The sequence below is a fragment of the Rhamphochromis sp. 'chilingali' genome (genome assembly GCF_963969265.1).
Source record: "Rhamphochromis sp. 'chilingali' genome assembly, chromosome: 12".
Lineage (NCBI taxonomy): Eukaryota > Metazoa > Chordata > Actinopteri > Cichliformes > Cichlidae > Rhamphochromis > Rhamphochromis sp. 'chilingali'.
In genome coordinates this window covers 4938503-4960259 of record NC_137939.1, presented here as the reverse complement: position 1 = coordinate 4960259, position 21757 = coordinate 4938503, and the positions used below count along the sequence as shown (strand labels likewise).

Sequence of the window (21757 nt, the reverse complement as noted above, 5' to 3'; positions counted from 1 at the left end):
AAACCTCTTTGAAACCCTACAGCGTAACTTGTGCACAATGTGCACCTCCCCAGAAATGTAACTTGCAGTAAGCTGCAATGCCTGCTAAGGGTATATTTTATTTTAAACCGACATGAAAACAGTAATGGGAAAACATCCAAAGAGATGTTACTAACACATTTACGTGTAAATACATATCAGCCACCTAGCTTAATCGTTCTTGGCACAGAAGGAGTCTGGATGTGTGTGAAGGTTCTCAGTCATCCAGGTCATCGTAGTCAAAGGAGCTTGGAAAGAAAAGCGTCTGGACTTCTTTAAGTTACTTGAAGATGTTTCACCTCTCATCCGAGAAGCTTCTTCAGTTCTCGGGTCAAATGGTGGAGAGTCCCAGATTTAAGGAGTCTGCATGTACTTCATACTTTACTTGGTCACTAGCAACCTGTTGGCTTTAACCTCCTAAGACCCGAACTCTTTCATGGCATGCATTTTTAATTTCTCTTTGATATTTGGGCTGACTGGGACCTGATGAATGAAAAACAAACAATTACCAGTTTGTTTGTTTTTTTTACCTAATTTTTATTTCTAAGAAAAATGAGAGCCACATATGACGATAGTCGTTTAAAAATTTAAATAGAACAGTAGCAGTATAATGTCCTCGTAAGTGGATATCAGGCCCTTGTAGAGCAAAATTGAGTATTTTGGTCTAAATAACCCATCCACTTAATAAATATGTGGACGCCTGGTCCTAGGAGGTTAAATATACCATCTCCCCTTTTTGACACTGCAACTTAAGCATATGTGTCCATATGAGGCATATGAGATGAGGTAAACCATGACATCTAAGTGGAAAAACTTGAGGGCAGTCTGTCAAGGGAGACACTCCATATAAAACACCTGGACCTGGATACGAATGTCGGCAGTGACATCAGCCACTTATGTAGGTTACGTCACAGGCTCTAAAAAAGATTCCCCACAGAAAATCAGGCCTTATGCTTCATAATTCCTTCAAGCTTTGCATCTCCAGATTTTTTAATAAACCTTTGGATTTTTGCAGACACTCTTTAAGGTAAGTTGTTAGTGGATTTCAGTAATCCAAGAGGATATATAAAGCATGTCTAAAATTCTCCATTTAAAAAAAAAGTCCTAAAGTAATTCGTAATGAATATGTCAGTGTCAAGCTGCCACACAGCCCCTGTCCCTCAGAGCGTGCACTCAAGAATGGGCAAAGATTATTGCTTTTTTTGAGGCGTCTCCTCCTTTATGCGTGCGTAAAAAGAGTTGGTTTTACGGGGGCACCGTTTCAGCACATGTTGGAACTCCTGCGGTGCTGGTCAGTCAGAGTGGAATACCCCTGTTTCATGGGTTCACACCAACGCCATAAAGGATTCTTTGTCACCCATGAGCAGGGTCATCTCTCTTTCCCACTGCCCAATAAACGTTCGCATTCTGCACCTTTCTTATGATTTTGTTTAGCTCACGGGCCCCAAACAAAAGTGCAAAGACTCGAATTATTCACAGGGAAATGAATAAAGGATTAATTTGCATTGATTTTGATCCACCATAAAAGGAGTAATTTTTTTTTTCCAAGACGAACCAGAAAGCAAAGCATTTTCCTTATCCAACAAAGCCAAACAAAAAGATCAATAGCACTTTCTAATGTGGGAAGAGAAATCTCAAAATTGGTGCTTTTGTGTTTTATTAGTTTGGGGGATTTTCCACTTGGTCTGCAGTCACAGATAGACATTGACTTTTGTGTGGAAATTACGCTCTCGGTCACAAATTAAGAAAACATCAGTCTAAATTTAAATAATTTGGCCTGGGAAGGTTAAAAAAAGGTTCTTTATAAATCAAAAACTGACTGAAGAGTCAGTATGTTAATGCAGCAAACAAATGTTCTCTTTTCCACATTGTGTTTGTGTGTGTTCGACTCATTCAGCGGCATTCACCGTGGCCTGTGAAAAAAATCCTGTTCTCCTTGTAGCTGTGTTTGGTTTGGCTGGAATGGATTGGACACAAGCTCAATTTAAGCCTAAAGAGTGAAAAAGGCTAATTTTATGCCTGATTCATCTGTGTTTGTGTTGGTTGTTTGTGATAAAACTAGCATTTTTTTAAAATTAATTTTTAATAAAGTGCATAAAACTTCATTTTTACCTGGAGTTTTAATAACTGCATGAAGTAAAATTGCAAAAAAGTATGAAAGGAATCCAACTGAATCAAGAGCAAACCATAAAAGACAAACGCGATGGTAAAGTGTGAACTAAAACCAACGTAAAACAGTGAAAAAGTCATGTATTGCAGTATTTATCAGAAACTCTCTCTTTTTAGTCGTGTGCAAAGACATGAAGTAAGAATAATAAAGGTTAACAGGAAAATGTGCTAACTGTAGCTCTCAAACAGACACCAAGTCAGCTTTTTACATTTTCTTTGCCCCCCACATTTGATCCTTTGTCTTCCACTAGCCACCCCCTGTTTCAAATCCAACAACTTGTATACAGAGGGATGAGGAGGGGGGGTGGGGTTGCCCGTCCCATGGAGCGCAGCCTTGTTCCAGAGCGCCCAGGACGACCATATCTGTCATGGCGCATTCCACTGTGGGACCGTGAGTGGAGTGCCGTGGTGTGCCCGAGCTGCAAGTGTGGAGAGCTCAAAGGCCTGCTGAAATGCTGTAATGTAATTATGTGGACAGTCTCTCAGATCCATTAGCTTGAAATGGTGCTACAGCCCCACGCCCCCTCCTCATTCAGTCAGTGGGCAACCACGTCTTTTCTAAGGGGTGGGGTGTTAGCAGGGGGGCTTCTGAAGTCATCTGAAAAGACCTCCTCTGTCCTCATTGTGCTCATTGTCTTTGTAAGCCTGTTATTAGTGAGGGGAATCAAGTTACGGCCCTCTGCTGACAACAACTTCAGAGATTTTACACGCTCAAAAAATGATACCTTGCCCTCGTAGATGTGAAGCAATAACTTTTAGTTTAGTGATCTCTTCCGATTCTTAATGAATTATTTAGGGACTTTAACAATAATCAGCACATGACTGTGAATTCACATCAGTATTATTAGTGCATTATTTTATAATCTAAATGATCCTGAACAAAACAAACACTTTTCTTACAAAGCACTATGGCTATGTTTTCTTCCGTAGAAACAGTGAACCGGGCATCGTAATTTAATCTCTTGCTAAAATCCACTGAGTACAACTGTCACGTCTGGAGCTATGTAAACAATCAGATCGTATTTATATCACTTAAAAACCATTTAACAAGTTAGCTGTGAAACTGCTGCTCAAGTACGAGCATCAGGATAAAAGTGGAGATTGCATTAGCTTTGTAGTTTACAAAACATCCCTCGAACATTTATTCGGGAATCAAATTAAAGGTTCCAGCGATTTCCAAAATTTGATTTGGCGCTTTGTGTTTACCTAATCTCTGGCATTCACACAGACACCGGTGGAAATGTCCAAATGCGTCACTGCACAACTTTAAAGGCCTTTCCCATGTATTCCAGCCTAGTGACCCATTCTAAATAACCTATATCATTGGGGAACTGCTGTTTATAAAAGAGTCCATTGGGCCCTCCGCTGAAAGGTTTTTTTTTGGGGTGGAAGCCTGGATGAAAAGTGCAAAGAGGAGGATAAAGAAAAAGTATAGGAGATGTCAGGACGCCTTTGGAAGGAAAACAAACTGCGGAGACCAATGTGAGTTGACTTAATCTGATTAGACTAACCTCATCAACAGCCCACTTAAAAGGGAGAAGAAAGCCTTGAATTGGGGCGAGAGGCAAGAGAAAAGGGTCTCTCTCTCTCTGTTCAGAAAGCCACAGAGGCTCAGTGAATACACCACATTGTACTGGACATGCTGGTCTGCAGATGGCAAAATGACAACAAGCCGCTTGAAAAGTGAGGCAAATATAATTGATCTCGGGGCTTTTTTTCTCCTTTCTGCAGGTATGAAAACAGCTAAGGGAGTAATGAGATTAAGGAAGAATAAAATGAAAATACCACTTTTCCCTCACATTTGTGGTGCAAACATGCAGCCTTGAAGCCTTTGACTAAATGCACCCATGCCTGAAATGCCATGAGAAATATTTCCAGATTCATATTAATTTATTCAAATACTGACTTCTTATAAGGCACCCTGCGGTCGTGGTTATACATCAAACACAGAATAGCTGAAGAGGGAAATAGCTGATTTAATACCAGCACAATTAGTTGGTGTTAAAGAAAAACATCTGGCCGCTCCCAGACTGGACAAATCCCCAGCAACAATACGCATGAAATATCTCAACTTGGCAAATCCCTAAACATTGCTTGGCAGTATCTGAGAGGACACAGGTCCATATTTTTGCACACCTTCCTTCTTTAATATTTGCTTTAATCACATTCCATAATAAACTATCCACCCAGTGTTTTCAGTACTCTGTAAATCCGCCTCCCCGAAGCGAGAGGTGAATGCAGCAGCTGCAGGTGTCCTTTCAGTTGCAAGCTTAGATCTGCTTTGGTCGGGATTCTGGCTTCACTTGTTTCAGAAACCTCACACCACTAACTAGCACCGCTGAAGTCCTGCTGTCATCTCAGATTTGGAAACCTTCAGATGAGTTTGTCCTCACTTTTATCAATCAATGCTGGAAGAAGTATTCAGGTTAATATCGCACTAAATAAATAAAATGCTGCATTTCGAGTTTTAGTTCTGCTTTATGACTGAAGTGAAAGACTAAGTGTTATCATGCTGAATGAGTATTAAACTTTTATCATGAACTGAAGGCAATGAGGCATTTTTCATCTGGTCGTTTAGCTTAGCTTAAAATACGGATGATTTTGTAACTTACCTTAAAATTGCTATTGAATAGTTACATTTAGATATCCAATGATCAGAATGAGTTTACAGTGATTAATCTTTGGCTTTTGTGACGATCAAAGTAGTGACTAAAGGTTTGGGTGAGCTTAAGAAGATTCTGAGATTTCGAACGGGCTGTGGCCATCTGACGTTTTAGGTCCTGGCTGCCTTTTTTTTTAAATGACAACGCATCCACAGTGTTTTACAGGTGACTGTACACATTTGCCAAGACCACTGATTTTCAGTCCAGTTCTTATTTAATTTGGTATACCTGTGCTTTTTTTCTTCCTTAAGAACGTCTTCTTGACAGCCACAGTTTCAGGTCTTTGCTGGACTTGCACCCTCTTTCTCAGGACATGAGTTTTGTTGTTACTGTTAATCTGCTGCAGACAGGTTTTCATGTCTGCCACTTCTTCTTTTAACCCTCCACTTGTTATCTCCTTAATGTCTTTTAAGAACATGCTGCACACGAAGGTCTTTGGCTCAAAGCGCTTTGGTAATCACCTTCTTGGTGCAAAAAATATTATTTTATGCCTGTCAAACTGTTTTATCTTTAGCATTTTTACATAGATACCTAAAGATAGAATTCAAAGTTTGCTCTTTGCTAAGTTATCTGTAATGTGCAGACACAAAACTGTTTCATCTCTTGAGTTAGGTGACTTTTAATGCTTGAATAATTCATAGGTCAGTGTTAAGAGGCTTAACAAACAAAGAAGATTCCTCGGAAAATGGTCAGGTGCAAAGACTCGACAGAAAATGAGTGGAAAAAGCAGCCAGCATCCAAAGAAACTTTAGAGGACCTTCAAAAAGCCTGGAGAACTGTTGCTCAAGACCACTTTAAAAATTACACAAAATATAAAGAAATGGAGGGTGGCTTGAACATTTTGCTCATTACTTTCTGTTCACAATTTGTGAATATACTAATTAGAATATTTATACTCTTAATCTTTAACAGTTAGCTACATTAAAGAAGACTACAGCAGAAAGTATACTTCCCTCTTAGCTTTAGAGATCTATAAAGTCCCTCAAATGTGCTCTTGTGGACAAACTCAAATGGCAAAGATTTCTAACCATCTATGATGACTGCCATGATTTCTGTGATATAGTCAATGTTCCCTCTAAACTGCGCGCGTGCGCAATTGCGCACTGCTGGCACGGTCTCTGCGCACAGAAAATCTGCGTTGGTCACAAAAAAAAAATCTAACCTGAATTGAAATTAAAATTAAAACTTTAACAATTCTGTTTTGCAGTGTTAGTCAGTGAGTGACTGGCTGTATGGGATTAGAACGATGCCGCCTTATCCCATAGTCCAGCCAATAACGCGATTCACATTCGTATATATGAAGCTAATCCACGTCGTTGACAGGCTATGACAGCGTCCTTGTGACACCGGTGTTTTAGCTAGCAAAGCCTGATGTGGAGTGAAGCCACGTTAATGACAACGCATACAACCATTGGAGATGTGAGCAGGACAGACGGAACAATTGACGGGAAACTGTGGACTTTATACCAATTTTTAAATTGTGTTGATGGGCCACGTAAAACTGGAGTTATGATAAAAAAATATCTGCAATGTTTGGTTTCCTTCCTGAATACTATCGTTGTTTATATTTACTGCGGGAAGAAACGGTAAAAACGGCTTTTTATAAGGAAAACCATGAAAGCGCTCTCTGCCTGTGAGCAAAAACAAAACCAAACCCCTCCCCCTACCCTTTCCTATTGGTGGAAAAATGTACCATGTCGACCAATCAAAAAATGATATTGCAACATGGCATTTAGTTGTTTAGGAAGGGGGAAGTTTGACGGCGGTGTTTTGAGATGTGAGAGATTGTCGACGTTTAGCGCAAATCTTGTGTAGTTAGTGTGTAGTGTAGTCAAAAGTTTTGTTGTGTAAACAAGCGCGTCCATGCTCACAGGTGTACACACGGGTGATCACACCCACAAACTACACCCTTTTTGGCTCCTACCTCAAAGCACACTGTGTTCTGTTGATCTTATGTGCTGCACAATAATGTTTAACATTTAGTATTTACTGTCATATTCCCATATATCATTGTGATGTTGTTTATTCTATTACTCTTGTTCTCTTCTGCTTGCTTTCTTTTTTCTTTCTCAGCAGGTGATCCAGGTGATCGATATATGCATTTTTTTTCTCTGCCCGTTCTGTTGGTTTTTGTCTTTTGCCCTTCTCCCCCGTCCCTCTTCTCAGCTGTTTCTCTTTCCCTCTTTCTTTCTCCCCTTCTTTCCCCCAGTCAAGTCTGTCCCGTATTCAGTAAGTGAAAATAAAATAAACAATAAAAGGTGAATCAAATGGACCATTACGGCAAGGCTGGGATGGTCAGTTTGGTAAAGTAAATCCGTTGGGCATCTTTCTTTGCCTTTAGACAACAATTCTGATGGCAAAAGAGCCAAACGGGACAGGCCAAAAAAAAAAAAAAAAAAAAAAAAAAAAAAAGTTTTGTTGTGTGTGTCAGAACAATGAGGCGACTGCTGAATGTTACAGGTGTTACAGCAGTGATACATCTCCTGTTGTCAGGCCTGCAGGTATCAGGCTGTTGTTCTCCTTCATCTCATAGTGGACAGAAATTATTTTTTGGAGTGGCACAAATAATTTGTGTGGCATCAAATTTGATGCAGAACAGCTGATTGTTCTGTAAATAGCTTGAAATGTTTATTTAATAAAAACGGCTTGGCTGCATTTTTAGGTAAACAGCTGCAAAAAACTTTGTTGTTTGCATAACTCAGTTACTTTTTTGAAGAAGTAACTATATAATTAATTGCCCAACATTGGTCATTATTTACTGTATTTTGCAGACAGAGAGTTACAGGACTCTCTCCCAGACCACAGACTCATAATACAAGTCAGAGCTTTATAAAAAAAAAAAGAGAGAGAGAGAAGAAAAGAAAGAAAGTTGTGTTTTCAATATTGGAGTTCAAGTTATTTTTTACTTCCAATAGTGTTAACATACTACACAGGTCATGAACAAGATTTTTTTTTAAATTTTCATTGTAGGTGGGCTAAAGCAGTTAATTAAAAGTAGTCTAACATAAATGTAATTGCTGTAATTTGATTATTTTAATAAACCATGTAACTTGGATGGATTCAATGCTGGCGTGACCACAGTGCACATGTCTGCTGTTGCTCACAGTGGCCCAAGGGACCGCTCAGGGAGTTTGTGTGTTCGCTCAGACACGTGAAAAATTAGAGGGAACATTGGTCATAAACCAAAGTAATGATTCCACATGTTTAGTTGTTGCTTTTCTGCTCCAAATCGGTCACTGCATCTGAAACAAAACACAGCCACCCAAAAAGCCATTGTAGCTGCTCAGTGTTGGGGAGTCACTGCGGTAAACACATCTACCAGCACTTGATTGGGAAGTGTGTATAAAGGGATTGCCAGGCCGACAGCAGCTAATACAGATATAATTGACTCTCCTTCTGCATTCTGCACATGGATTTGGAGAAGTGCACAGACCTATTGTACAACAACAAATTAAGCAGGCAGTGGTCAAAAGGAGCTGCTGAGCATTCAGCAAGACTGGACAACAGACTACTGAACTCTGCTAAATCTGCAAACACAGCTTCTCCCTCCTTCTGGGCCCTTTCATCTCCCCCGACATCTCCTCTTGCAGACCGCCGCCTCATAAAGCTAAGTCAAAAAGCAAGTACTCTCTCGTCTGGCGAATGTTGATCATTTACTAAAGGCTGCCGTTTCTCTTCTCTGCATTCCTCAGGCCGGCGATGTCGGCATGAGCTTTTAACGATGCTCTTGTGATGAAGTCACTCGAAAAGTTTCTTTGAGTTGAAGGGGAATTTTTGTTCTCTTTGTTGTCTGGGTCCAGATCTTTGAAATGCAGGAATGAAGAGAGAGAATTATTGATGGATCAAAATTATGAGGCCTTTTCTGACTCCAGATCAGGTTCAACAGGTGCTATTTCACCTGTACAGAATTATTACAGCAAAATCCCATTAACTCCTCTGCTGCAGGGAGTAGTCAAAGTAATCCCTGTGGAGCTGAGCAGAATTAGATCTGCTTCATTTGGGCCGATCCGAAAGCAAATAAAGCCAACGTGAACCCAAGCACACACAGCTGGCCCTTGAGACTCAGTATCCTGGGCAAACAAATGTCCAGCATGCCTCAGCACAGCTCACCCATGGGTGAGGGGGCCATGAAACCCTGAACAATGGCTGATACACTGAACTGATGCGCGGCTTAGCAAAGTTTTATTACATTTGGCCTGTTTCAATACGATGCCGGCCAAAAGAGGACCCCAGACTTTGTCGTCAGTTTTAAGATTACTATGACATCTTCGCCTCCTTAGAGCTGGTAATGCTCCTTTTGTTGCAGTGCGCCCACTGGCTTAACATGGAAATCTGGTGGTTTGAGTTTTAATTTGTGTCCCGGCTGCAGATCCATGTGGGGTAACCAAAAACTGTTGCTTTGTCTGTGTGGGGTTTGGATTTGATCAGTTTCAAATCTTACTTGTTATTATGTAAAAAGAAAAAAATTAAATGCTTTTAGCATATATAAAGTTAACATATTCATTTATCGAAGGATGACTTGCACATGCTCTGTGTAAGTCTCAAATATTTACTGATAACTTATGTTGATTTTATTTCCTGAGATTTAAACACTTATCTTACTTATATATTTTTTTAATCATATGAAGGTCCAAGGCTGTAAAAACCTTTGTTTTACACTATGTGGATGTCTGCTTAGTCCATTTCAAATAAATAATGTTTGCAATGAGAGAAACACTCCAACTAAAGTTGTTTTATTTCTCCTTTACTGTGTAACACCCTATTCTCCTCTATTACTGGCAACAAGAACAAGTAGAGAAACAAACTTGAACATGAATTAAATGTAAATATTTTAGATGTCTCAATATGAATGTGTGTATATCTTATATTAATACTATAAATATATTTTCTAGGCATAAGTAATATGTTTCCTTTAATCTATTACTCTCTTTATTTATTTAAAATAAATTAAGTGACTAATAGCCTTATATTTGGTGCAAGTTTAAACAGAGCTGTGCCACCTTGTGGTCATCTCAAGACTGTGATCCTTGCCTTACTGCATAAACTTGTTCTCATACAGTTTACATTTAAAAACACACACATATCAGAAACTCTTTTTTCTGAGGACTCTTAGGAAAAGGAAATCCAATTAAAAAAGGACGTCACTGCAGAGCACGGCCACGTGGAAACTACAGTGGGTGCATCTCATGTAAGGGACGCACTAGAACTACAATCATGTAAAAACCGATGCTTACACTACACTGTAAATATAGTTAAGCCTTTATGTCTCGATTCTTTACAAAGCCTAAACTTTGGTCTACTTTATTTTATTTTTCGAAGTAAATTAACTTTTAACTTTTACAAATCAATCGCTAGATGGCGCCCTTCTCCTGCACAAAGTCCAAGCAGCTTTAAGCGAAAGGACGTCCTTGTCCATACACAAATGTACACGAAAGGTGTTCGTGTGTTTTAATGGCCTCACAAACTGAATAGATCCGCACAGATTCCCAGGTTTTCTTATTCTGTGTCGACATAAACGTCTGGCTGGAGCGACTTTATTTTATTTTAAAAGAAATTGTGACTATCTGTGATTTGTCCACTACAAGTACGTATGTACTTTAAACTGAATATATGATTATTGGTGCAATTATTAGAGGCTCCACCGAAAGATCAGAGCTGCAAGCACGAGTATTTATTATTGCAGTTTAAATATCTTCCGAAACTACTCTATTCTATTTTGTTCTATTCGTGTTAAATATAACGTTTTCATATTGCCAATCCCTTCTTGGTCTGCAAGCTCTAATCTGCGAGTTCTGGCGCGTGCTCCGTGAAGACGGGAAGACACCGTGCGCGGATGGCACGCGGACAGATGTGCCACCCCCCTCCTTCTCTTCCTCCACCACCGCCACCTCTTTGAGCTGGCTCCCGCGCCGGCATGATTGACGTGAAGCTGTTCAGACAGCCAATCAGAGAGCCCTCCGCGTTATTTGCATAAAGTGACCGCACGCCATTGGCTTGGTGCGTGCTGCTGCAAACCGCTTCGCGTGTCGTTACAGACGTCTTCTCCTCCTCGGAGGCAGAGAGGAGTTTTAAAATAAGAGTGTAAATTTGTTCTGAAGTTTAAAATGTGTGTGTCGGGGGTAGAAAAAAGTATTCTGCTCTGCATTTACTGGGGATACAGTCACCACCAAGCAGACTATATTCCTCTAAAACAGGCATGAATTAATTCACGGCATCAAAACAATGTAGCGTCAAATATTTTAATAACCCGTACTGATTGTTATCGCTGCCGGGGGAAAACACGTCAAAGGAAGGTCTGCCCAGTAAAGTTTTGTGTATAGACTCTCCATTCATATCGCTCACACAAACACACATAAGCACACACTTAGCTACACACAAGCACTACAACATTTTTTGACGGAGTAAAGTTGGAAGCAAATACCCCCACCTCCTCCCTCCCTGCCTCCCTTATCACTTCACAGGCCGGCCGGGCCGCTGCCGCTAGCCCCGCTTTGTTGTTTGTCTCTGCAGGGCTGATTGAGCAGCGCGTGACTGACGGCCCGCGGGGGTGTTGTCCAATCAGCGGTCTGCCCCGCGCCCAATGGGTGAGTCCTCTCTGCTATTGGCTGAAAGCGAGTGTGGGAAAGAATGCAGAGAGGGTTTCACACGAACTGGGAGCACGCGAGCCGGGTATAAGTAGCGCTGCGGCGTGTGTCAGCTACAGAAGTGGAAAGTGGCTTTGAGCGGCGCACCGCACGCACCGTACTCACAAGACAGTTCAGTGATAACAAGCGGCACAAGGCAGACTCGTCCGTGGGACTCGGTTGTCAGGCATATATCTTATTTTATATTCTGCAGTGGCCCCGAGTGATTTTTTTTCTCTCTCCTTTTATACGTGAGCTCGCAGTAAGGATTTACTTTTTCACGCCTTTTTGTTTTACCTGGTTTAATCAACAATGCCAGCTGACACTATGGAAAAGCAGACGGCATCCCCTATTGCCGGCGCACCTGCAAACGGATCGCACACACCGGACAAGCCAAAAAACGCCAGCGAGCACAGAAAAGTAAGTAATTTAATGTTTTAAAAGAACGGAGGGGATTCTCCTCAAGTGAGGAATATTTGTACAAGTTTGTCCTTTAGTTACGAGATGTTAGAGATATGACATCACCGTGCAGTCGTGCAAATCCGTATATGCGATTAGTAAATAAAATATTTACTTAAGAATTTCTTTTTTTATTTGCAGTCTTCAAAGCCCATCATGGAAAAACGCAGGAGAGCCAGAATTAACGAAAGCCTGGGTCAGCTCAAGACGCTCATCCTGGACGCGCTTAAAAAAGATGTAAGTTCAAAATTATCCTAGAAACTTTTTTGTAATGAAATATTTGTATTATTCTTATTCGTAGATAATGAGTTGGTTTTAAATATTCCTATTCCTTTCCACAGAGCTCCAGACACTCCAAGCTGGAAAAAGCAGACATCCTGGAGATGACAGTGAAGCACTTGAGGAACCTGCAGCGCGTACAGATGAGCGGTAAGTTGATATAATAACAAAAGTGGGTCGTAAAGTCACGACTTTTGGAAAGAGTCTCAAAGCTGCTTATAAGTTACTAATATCGCGTCCTCCCTCTTCCGACCAGCAGCGCTCTCAGCTGACGCCACGGTCCTGAGCAAATACAGAGCCGGATTCAACGAATGCATGAACGAGGTCACCCGCTTTCTCTCCACCTCAGAGGGGGTGAATTCTGAGGTGAGGTCGAGGCTCCTCAACCATCTATCCAACTGCTTGAGCCAGATGATGTCTATGAACTACCAGCAGCAGTCCCCGTCTCAGCAGGCACACCTGGCCCAGCCCCTGCATGTGCAGCTTCCATCCACTCTGCCCATCAGCGGGGCCGCAATGGGCCCCAAGCTCAGTCCCGCTGAGGCCGTGTCCCCCAAGGTCTTTGGTGGGTTCCAGCTGGTGCCCGCAACAGATGGACAGTTTGCTTTTTTGATCCCCAACCCGGCCTTTACCTCCACCACGGCCCCTGTCATCCCCCTTTACGCAAACGCAGGAGTGCCTGTTGCGGTTAACGCCAGCCCGGTGCACGGCAGCTCAGCACCCACTGCAGCATCTCCTGTTCATGGCATGACGTCCTTCTCCGGAGGGTCCCAGGCGGTCAGCCCAGTGGGGGTCAGCACCGGCTCCGAGAGCAGCGAGCCTGTGTGGCGGCCGTGGTAGCTTAAAGGGACCAGAGACTGCACTTCAATCCAGTTCGCATTACTTTTTCAATTTAGACTTTTAAGTGACTGCACACAACGTTACGGGGGTTGAACCTGTGACTTTTCCGCTATGGGATGGTAACTCTAACCACTTAATACCCCCTCCCACTAGTTCATGTTGTTTCGTTTTATGGAACAGGTGCTGCCTCTAATGGCGCATGTTTTTATAAGTATATCTATATATATAATTTATTGTTGATTCCAACATTTGGATGTCCGTGGTAAACATGCAGATGGAAGATTTATAGGATTTTCTTTCTTTCTTTGTTTTTTTTTGTTATGATGAAGTACTTTTTATGAAAAGGTTTAGTTTTGTATAGAGGTGTCATTGATTGTTATACCAAAGCTGTGTTTTATATTCTTTGTTGTTTTGTGTTTGAGAAGAAGTTGGGTGTTCACCCACTGTTTTAATAAATGAGGTTTCAGAAATTATGTCTCGTCTTCAGCCTGCTTCTATCACGTCATTAATTAATTTTATGAAGTATCCGTATGCGCCTCTATTATGTCACACGCCATGCGTAAAACTTCTATTTAACGCGTAAAAGTCATATCGAGGATCAAACTGTGGTTAGAGTTAAGGATAAATCAGGGGGTAAACAATATATTTTAATATTCATGTTCACAGTGTAAACCCCTGCATCAGTTAAGCTACCACAGGTTGAAAGTGGCCACCTTGTCACCAGTTTGGCGGGAGCTCCTTACATCTGGCCCACTAAAGAATGGTCCCGGGGACAATAAGGGTGTATTTTTCTGCTGCTACAAAGGTAATTAAAAGTTTGAAAAGGGTCTCATCCTGTATGCAGCGGGAGCTTTAAAAAGTCTCAAACCCTATTCAAGAGCCTGGGAAATGCGCTCAGGGGTTAATGTCACTAACAGATTGCTTCAGTGAAAGGAGAATATGGAAGGATCCTCGCTTTCTTTTGTGGATCAATTGTTCGATTCCACTCCAAGCGGAATGGAGGGAACTTGGTTAGACTTCGCTTTCAGGGCAGGGGACCTTGGCGGAAGTCGTGGAACTGGAAGACAAATAAAACTGCAGGTTGTGGAATATTGTAACCTGATTACGATCCCCCATCCCACGCGCTGACACACAATCATTTAAACTGCCTTGTTTTTATTTCCAGTCTGCGGCCTACATCTGCTTAGGTGACTTTTCCGCACAGCGCCCTGCGAAGATTCTGCGTAACAGTGGTCTCCCTTTCCTTTTCCCACTTTCTGTTTACTCCTGGGTGAAAACATATCTTCCTCCAGTTAGTGGGGTCCGGAACTGAGGGCAGTGTTTCTGTGTCGACCGGCATGGTGCAAGCCGTGTGTCAGCCACTTGCAGTCAGCGGGCCCCTGTACTTGGGATTAGGTTACAGCCCGGTCAAAACCCCTCAACATTTAATACTCCACCGGCGCGCCTTAGCTGTGCATGACTGGCACAGGGCAAAAGTAAGACGGGTTTAAAGTGTTTTATCTGCCCTGGCCGCCAACACATGCAAAATAAACATTTGTAGTGCTTCATTCATTTAAGACGCGTGCGCAAATATAGAAAAATATCTATGTTCGTAAAGTTTTACGCGTAATGGGTTATTTAAACTTTTAGGGCTCATACCTTCCAACCAAAAGCAGCTGTTTTAGGCTCCGAGACTAAAAACATGTGAAGAAATAGAAATAAAGTGATGTTGTTTATAGAATCTCTTCACAGTTCCGTGGCACTGCCTACGTGACCTCTAACGGGTGTTTTTCAGTGATACCTTGTAGTCACAACTCCTGGTTTTAATCTCCCCTTTACAGTTGGACTGCTTTGTCGATTCGTGTACTTGCGTTCTCACTTTCACCCCCCCCCCCCCTGAAGTGGCAGTGCCCTGCAGATGACACCGGCAGTACATGGCATACTGAAACCCCACTGCCTGTGATCCTCAAGCAGCTTCTTTCTGCGAGGAGGCATACTGAAACACCAGTTGGCAGCATGTGTGGGTTCTGCGGTTGTTCCTACTGCCTTCGTGTCTGTTCATAGTTCATAGTTCAGAGATGCCTTTGTGTAGCTGAGGTCGTGAGAACCGAGCGAACTAGTCTGCCTGCGGCCGGGCACAGCGCCAGTCAGTAAATCCCCGCTGGCAGGCCGGGTCGTGCAGCCGCTCTGCGGAGGTGAGGAGGCGAACATACACACACGCGTGGCCGCCAAGAAGGGCGCCTGGTCCGGTGTAAACATGAGGGATTAAAGGGAGGGAACTCGGATCCAGCTGTTAGGCTACATACTCCCAAGAGAAGTTAACTGAGTCCGTCATATTTTCATGGCAACCTTTTTTAAACTGTTTGCAAATCAGGTTAAAGCTGCCTCTGTGGACAGGCTGGGAGTTAGGAAGGAAGATAAAGAAATCCTATATTCACTGTTTGCTTTGAATTACCCAACAGCAGCTGCTTTAAGGTAAACACAATAGGCTTATAGAGACGGTGGCAAAATGTAAATGTTTCTTAAAACAACAACAACAACAACAAAAATATGAACAGCTGACGCAGAGGTGTCCACAGAAAGAGGTAGCCCACCTATGGTTATTAGTCTGCATCCAGATATGAACTGCTTAAACGTGCGTACATGGTTTATTGCCTAACAAATGTATAAGTCCCATGCTGTTGAGTTTGGATCATCATCTGTGTACAAAACGAAACAGGAGGGAATCCGTCGAGAAAAGGATTCCTACAGAGGGCTGGATGTCCCTCGGGGACCTGAGCAATCAAGTCCCTAGGGAGAAGTCACTATTGAAGAGGGGGTAGGGGGTCATCAGAGGAGCCCACAAATTATCATTCTCATTAGCGACTGAATGGCGGATAACATGCGCACAAGTTGGCGCCAAATTTTTTTATCAGCACCTTTCCCTCCAAATCCAATTGTTTGTGTTGCTTAGGCAGAGCTCGGTGCTTTTTGTATGCAATTGCAGCCTTAGCCTCCATACAGGGATGCAGCACTCAGCTTACCTTAAATTCTTCTCTCCGCACATACTTTAAAATAATAGAGAGCTAGGAAAGCTCTCAGAAAATAGATAGATAGATAGATAGATAGATAGATAGATAGATAGATAGATAGATAGATAGATAGATAGATAGATAGATAGATAGATAGATAGATAGATAGATAGATAGATAGATAGATAGATAGATAGATAGATAGATAGATAGATAGATAGATAGATAGATAGATAGATAGAGGACAGTCTATATTTGCTCCTTCAGCTGAAGACACTGCTGCAAGGAGGACATAGGGAAATGTTCTGCATGCTTTGGTCACAGGTTTTGAAAGGAGGGGCTGTATCAGGCATGAACTGTGTGTATGTGTAAGTGTATGTTTGTCTGTGTCTGTGCATGTGTGTGTGTGCGGACACTCCTCTTTGCACCTGTTTTCTTGAGAATCACAGAGGGTTGTACAGGGAGAGGAGAACGACAGATTTAGAGGGGTGGGGATGTTGAAAAAAGACACTGAAACTGTGAAAGTACAAAATGGACACACTTGCAGGTGTTTTTATTTCAGTGCAGATGATGCATGAAGCAGCTCCGAGTTAAGCTGATAGAATGCGTGTGTTTTAAAGTTTGACCTCAAATTTAATTACTTAGTACTTTATCAAGTGTTCAGTCTTTTAAGTTTTGTCCATACTTGCCTACCTCCTCCCCCCTGCCTGGTCTTTTTTGGCTCCCTCAAGCTTCCATCCTGTCCATGTATTTATAGTAAGGGAGCACTTATCCCTGGGACTGGGTGTGAGGTGTTGGGTGCGAGCAGACAGAGAAGGTGAGGCAGGGTGTGCAGACGCAACAGGACATGTCCAGCCTGATCAAATATCACAGGGTCTGGGTGCCGCGTGGGCTCCGTTGATCCTCACCGCTTGTCTACAGAACGTATTTCTGAAGCCAGGTTTGGCTTTTCAGCAGCTTCTTCAGTTTCACAGCATGAGGCCTTTGGCTTACAGCCTTTGCCACTGGTGCAAATTCCACAAGAGAAAGTCCTCTTGACAGGGTTAGAGGTCACCCCGCAGACTCCTAGGTGAAGAAGCCCCGTCTTCAAAAGTGGACAAATTTTATTTATGTTTTTTGTTGTTGTTGTTTTGTTTGTTTTTTTAAATCTGCTGAGGCGGGGTAATCCTTGTCTTTGCTCTACAGCTTTGACAGCTGTTGCTCTATTTTTGCTCTGGTTCAGAAACACTAATCTCAGAGATGATCAACTAATGTATGAGATATTAAAATGAAACAGTTTGAAGATGCAATCATGTTAAGGAGCTCCAGAGCAGCTCCCATCAAGAGCTTGTTTTCTTGACTAACACCGAGTCTAATGATGTGTGGTAACTAAATTATATGGTCCCACCTCAGTTTAACTCAGCTTAATTTAAAGATAAAGAAATATGAACGCTCAATTGTCCAAGTTAAACATGACAATTAGAATTTTAATTGACTCAATTGTCTATTTAATAATATTTAATATATTTTAATTTCTTTTCTTTTTTTTAGACAACAAAACCTTTTTTTTTTGTAATGAAAACCGAAATATTATGTTGCAGTCTATTTATGATGATGCAGATGAATGTTTCATGATGGAGACCTTGCAAGATAGGTTGTGTATTTTGTGTTTACATCTGTGGTTAATTTTATTGATGAATTCTATTCTATACTATTCTATTTCTATACAATTTTATTAAGAATCAATAGAAGATTATAACTCAATATCGCCACCTAGTGTTTGAAACCTGGATAGAAGTGTGTGTGTGTGTGTGGGGGGGGGGGGGTCCAGACATTGCTCAGTTGTGGGGACTGAAATCTGGTTGCACTGTCACATAATGTGAAGCTTCTTCTCATGTGTAGAATAAAAGCATGTCATTGCATTTTGGGGTGAAGAAATGCTTTAGGGTTAGGCTAAGGTTAGGATTAGGCAAGTTGTAGTTCTGGTTACGGTTAGATTAAGTCTCTAGGAAACAAATGCAAACTAACTAAATGTCCTCTCAAGTCAGTGATGCACAGCTGTGTGTGACTCACCTAGTGGCTCACTGCATGCCCCGACTTGTACCCAGTTTAACACCTGAGAAGAGCCTGCACAGGTCTGACCCATATGTCTGTAGAGGATACCTCTGTCTGCCGCTGTTGTTTGTGTGGGAGCACAATTTGTCCTCTTCCTTTCCTTGTGTGTGTGTGTGTGTGTGTGTGTGTGTGTGTGTGTGTGTGTGTGTGTGTGTGTGTGTGTGTGTGTGTGTGTGTGTGTGTGTGTGTGTGTGTGCGCGAGTGTGTGGTAGTGGGCGACAGTGGTGTTTAAGCATATGCATTTGCTTTGTGGGGTTGGATGACTGTGAGAAACAGCCTTTGACCTATTTCACTCGAGGCTCGTGCAAGATAAATGCAACACATATATGTTTACAGACACTGTTGGTCACTGATGTTGGTCAACGGTGCCAACTACTTGTAAGAGACAAGACGCACTGATGTTATCAGTTTGCACTCCTCTGTGAGTATTTTATTACTCTCTCACTGGTCAGTCTTTTTCACAAAGTGACAGGATTTACTGATCACGCGCTAAGATATATTTATCTTTTTGCCACGGCCTTTTTAGTTGTGCACCTTCCTAAAACATAAATGTGTCCTTTTAGGTTCTAATTGATCTGACTGTATTGCCATAATATTGAGAAAATAAATGAGAATTTAAAGAAAAACTGTGTTTATCCTTAACTTGAGAGCGTTGACATCTTCTTTCAAGGGGCTCACTTTTTCCAAATTTCCATCCCTGTTAATAAAAAACCTTGGAAACTGCACATGTTTTGTGTCAGTGGGATTTTTTTTTTAGCAATTTCATTATTTAAAAAAAAGATTTTTATACTTCGGGATTAAAACTTGAAAGTTTATTTTTACTGTTTAGCTCTCCAAGTTACTCAGTGTCTCTTTATGTTACTGAAAATGCAAGGTTAGCATCCTACAACATATTTTCCTACTGGAGAATTACCAGAAGATCAAGGAAACTCTCACTTCCTGGTTTATATTTAGCAAGTGGAATACAAGCATGCTTGACAAAAGGATATTCTACTCTGGGATGTGTTGAAAATTTTCCTTTCCTGACCGGCTATCCCACTGTGCCGAGACCTGCGGTCTTCTCTAGAGCCTGGTTAAGCTAGGTGGTGACAGCCACACTGTTGCAAGAGTATTATCACTTTAGCACTGTAGAGAGGGAGAAGGGCAGGCATTGTCCCCTAAACAGGATGTCCTGGTGTCTGGTCCCATCTCATGTGGGCTATCCTTTGTGTTCGTGTGCGTCTGTGTCTGTGGATATTGGGCTAAATCCTTAAAGCAGATGTCACCAGGTTTTAAAAAGTTTATCTTACTTTTTAAAATTCACTTTGATCTTTTATTGTGCCAGTACGTCCACTTGCTCCTCCCAACCCCACCTTTCTTTTCAGTTAAGTTTTATCTCATAGATTTTAATGAAAATGTCTAGCAGACACTAATATTGCAGTGTAGCTCTTAAGTGTATAGTTTTTTTGTGTCTTTGTGTCTTTCTGCCACATGTGGTATGGGGTTAGAGTTACAAGATGAGCCCATAGTCTTTTTCTTCTTCTTCTTCTTTCCTCTCCTCCTCTTTTCATGCCCTGGGAAGGTAAACACTCATCCTCCTTGCTCTTGTTGTTCTTATGGTAACTGTTGAACAGTGTGTGCTCCACTCGTGGTTTTATTGCCCGGATTGTCATGCAAGAGGCAGGGAAGACAAGTGTCAATAAGTGGATGGGCTCACTGCAAACAAATGCACTAAAAGAATGGCAAAGAGAGCAGAGAATACAGCTGGGCACACACACACACACACACACACACACACACACACACACACACACACACACACACACACACACACACACACGCACACGCAGAATCATGGTTCTTTCACGTCACAGATTTCAAAATCAAAAAACCCAAAGAAGACAAAAATCATTAAAGAGACGTGATAACTGCAACTGAGGCAGTTTTAATTACCATAAAAAAAATCTTTATAATGAATCTTTATAATGCACAAAAGGGTTCTGGGGGACGTAATGCAAATATAAAATGGAGATGTTCGAAAAACAACCAGCTTAAGACTTCAAGGTGTTCTGCAACCTGTCAGGTTCCTTTTTAATCATTTAAGGGAGTAAATCATTCTGAGCATTCTGGCTCTGGGTACATAAGCAAACTTACAGCTCATCAATTTTGAGTAATTTTTGTTTTTTAAAAAGTATATATCAGTTTTTTTATATATAAACAGTGGACAAAGTATTCATGGTAGGAGAACAATAAAATCATGTCAATTGACTATTTTAAAACAGTAAGTTTTAATCATTTAACTGTGTGTTAAACACAGTTTAATTGAACAAAGCACTGTACAAAGTATGCATGCCCATATAAACACACTTTAAAAGTAAAAAGTGGACACACAGAATACAGAATTACGCCACCCTAACATAACACAACAGCAGGGCACACAGAGAGTTTGAAATCAGGTTAAAGGGGGGGAAAAAAGTGACTGATATAGATGGAAATTTTAAACCACCTAATCTTTCATCACTTTGAAACTCCCCTGCAGACATCAGTTACCCCACTGTCATGCTCTTATCTCTGCTGATATAGCAAACAGCTTTTTAGTGGTACTTAACAACGGACTGACAGAAGGTAAACAGTGCCTTTGCAGCCGTCTTGTGTCTTTCTGTCTGCTGATGGTGATTGCTCTTAGATGGATCACCCGTCCAGTCTGACCACTCATCTCTAGCCCCGTCCTCCTCTCCAGAGCTGAAGAGACTGCGCCTCATGATGAATACACCCGTGATAAGATTACCACAGGGCAAGCACACGCACACACACACGAGGCACTGTTTAGCATGTTATTCTTAGTCATAGCCATTCATGAAGGAGTCCCTCCCTCCATGAACGTCTGGCCATGCATCTCCCCCTCCTTTCATGCCTCCCTGCCTTCTTCTTTACTTGGGATGTTTACTTGAGACTTAGGTTTTGCCATTTTAGTCATCTGTTTTTCCACATGCACCTATATGAGTGTAGACCGTGATACAGGCAGCAGAATCTTGGTGAATTTCTTCAGCTAGTGTTTGTATGTATGCAGCTGTCCTCATTTACACGAGTAACAAAGCAAGTAACTTTAATAATTAAGTTCAAAATTACTGCACAGGACAAGAAGCAGCTAAAAACAGCAAAGCAGCAACTTCTTGCATCACCTCAGGGCTCTGCTGCGAAGGCTTTGTCACCTCTAGTTTTAAAGCCTTGCTCTTTGAACCGATAAAAATCCTGCACTCAAGGGTGTCGGGCTGCGTGCAGGCACGCATGTGACCAAGAGGTCAAGAGGTTGCTCAGTGAACAGGTCTGCAGGTCTCCAGGCCACTGCAAAGCTAACACAAAGAGACAGACAAGCATCCATTACATTGCATTTGCACCTATATGGCCAATTTACAATCAGCCAACCGCACATGCCTCTGGAGAGAAGAAAGACATGCAGACATATGGAGAACAGACATACTCCACACAGACAGGTAGCGCCTGTCCAGCAGGTTCAAACCAAGGACCTTCTGCCTTTTATCATTAAAATAGCCTCAGTAGGTATAAAGGGAATAGAGTATATGAAATATATATCTATTTTTGTGCTGATAAAGTTGTAATGAAGTTGTAAGTTGTAAAGTTC

The 21757-nt window shown here is 41.7% G+C and overlaps 1 protein-coding gene across 2 annotated transcripts; it reads left to right on the top strand.

The window, feature by feature from the left end:
- Nucleotides 1-11539: 11539 nt before the first annotated feature.
- Nucleotides 11540-13238, top strand: her9 (hairy-related 9). Of its 2 annotated transcripts, none has more exons than XM_080900051.1 (4): nucleotides 11540-11893; nucleotides 12074-12169; nucleotides 12274-12361; nucleotides 12471-13238. In XM_080900051.1, the coding sequence occupies exons 1-4, from the start codon at nucleotides 11786-11788 to the stop codon at nucleotides 13049-13051; spliced, it is 873 nt and encodes a 290-aa protein (XP_080756177.1). In that variant the 5' UTR covers nucleotides 11540-11785; the 3' UTR covers nucleotides 13052-13238. The 2 variants fall into 2 exon arrangements, with proteins under 2 accessions (XP_080756177.1, XP_080756176.1); XM_080900050.1 differs by having other exon boundaries at nucleotides 12468-13238.
- The last annotated feature ends 8519 nt before the right edge of the window (nucleotides 13239-21757 follow it).

Coding starts and splice junctions, on each gene's coding strand:
- her9 (XM_080900050.1), top strand. CDS start 11,786: ATGCCAGCTGACACTATGGAAAAGCAGACGGCATCCCCTATTGCCGGC. Junction 11,894..12,073: donor ACGCCAGCGAGCACAGAAAA/GTAAGTAATTTA, acceptor TTTTATTTGCAG/TCTTCAAAGCCCATCATGGA. Junction 12,362..12,467: donor GCAGCGCGTACAGATGAGCG/GTAAGTTGATAT, acceptor TCTTCCGACCAG/CAGCGCTCTCAGCTGACGCC.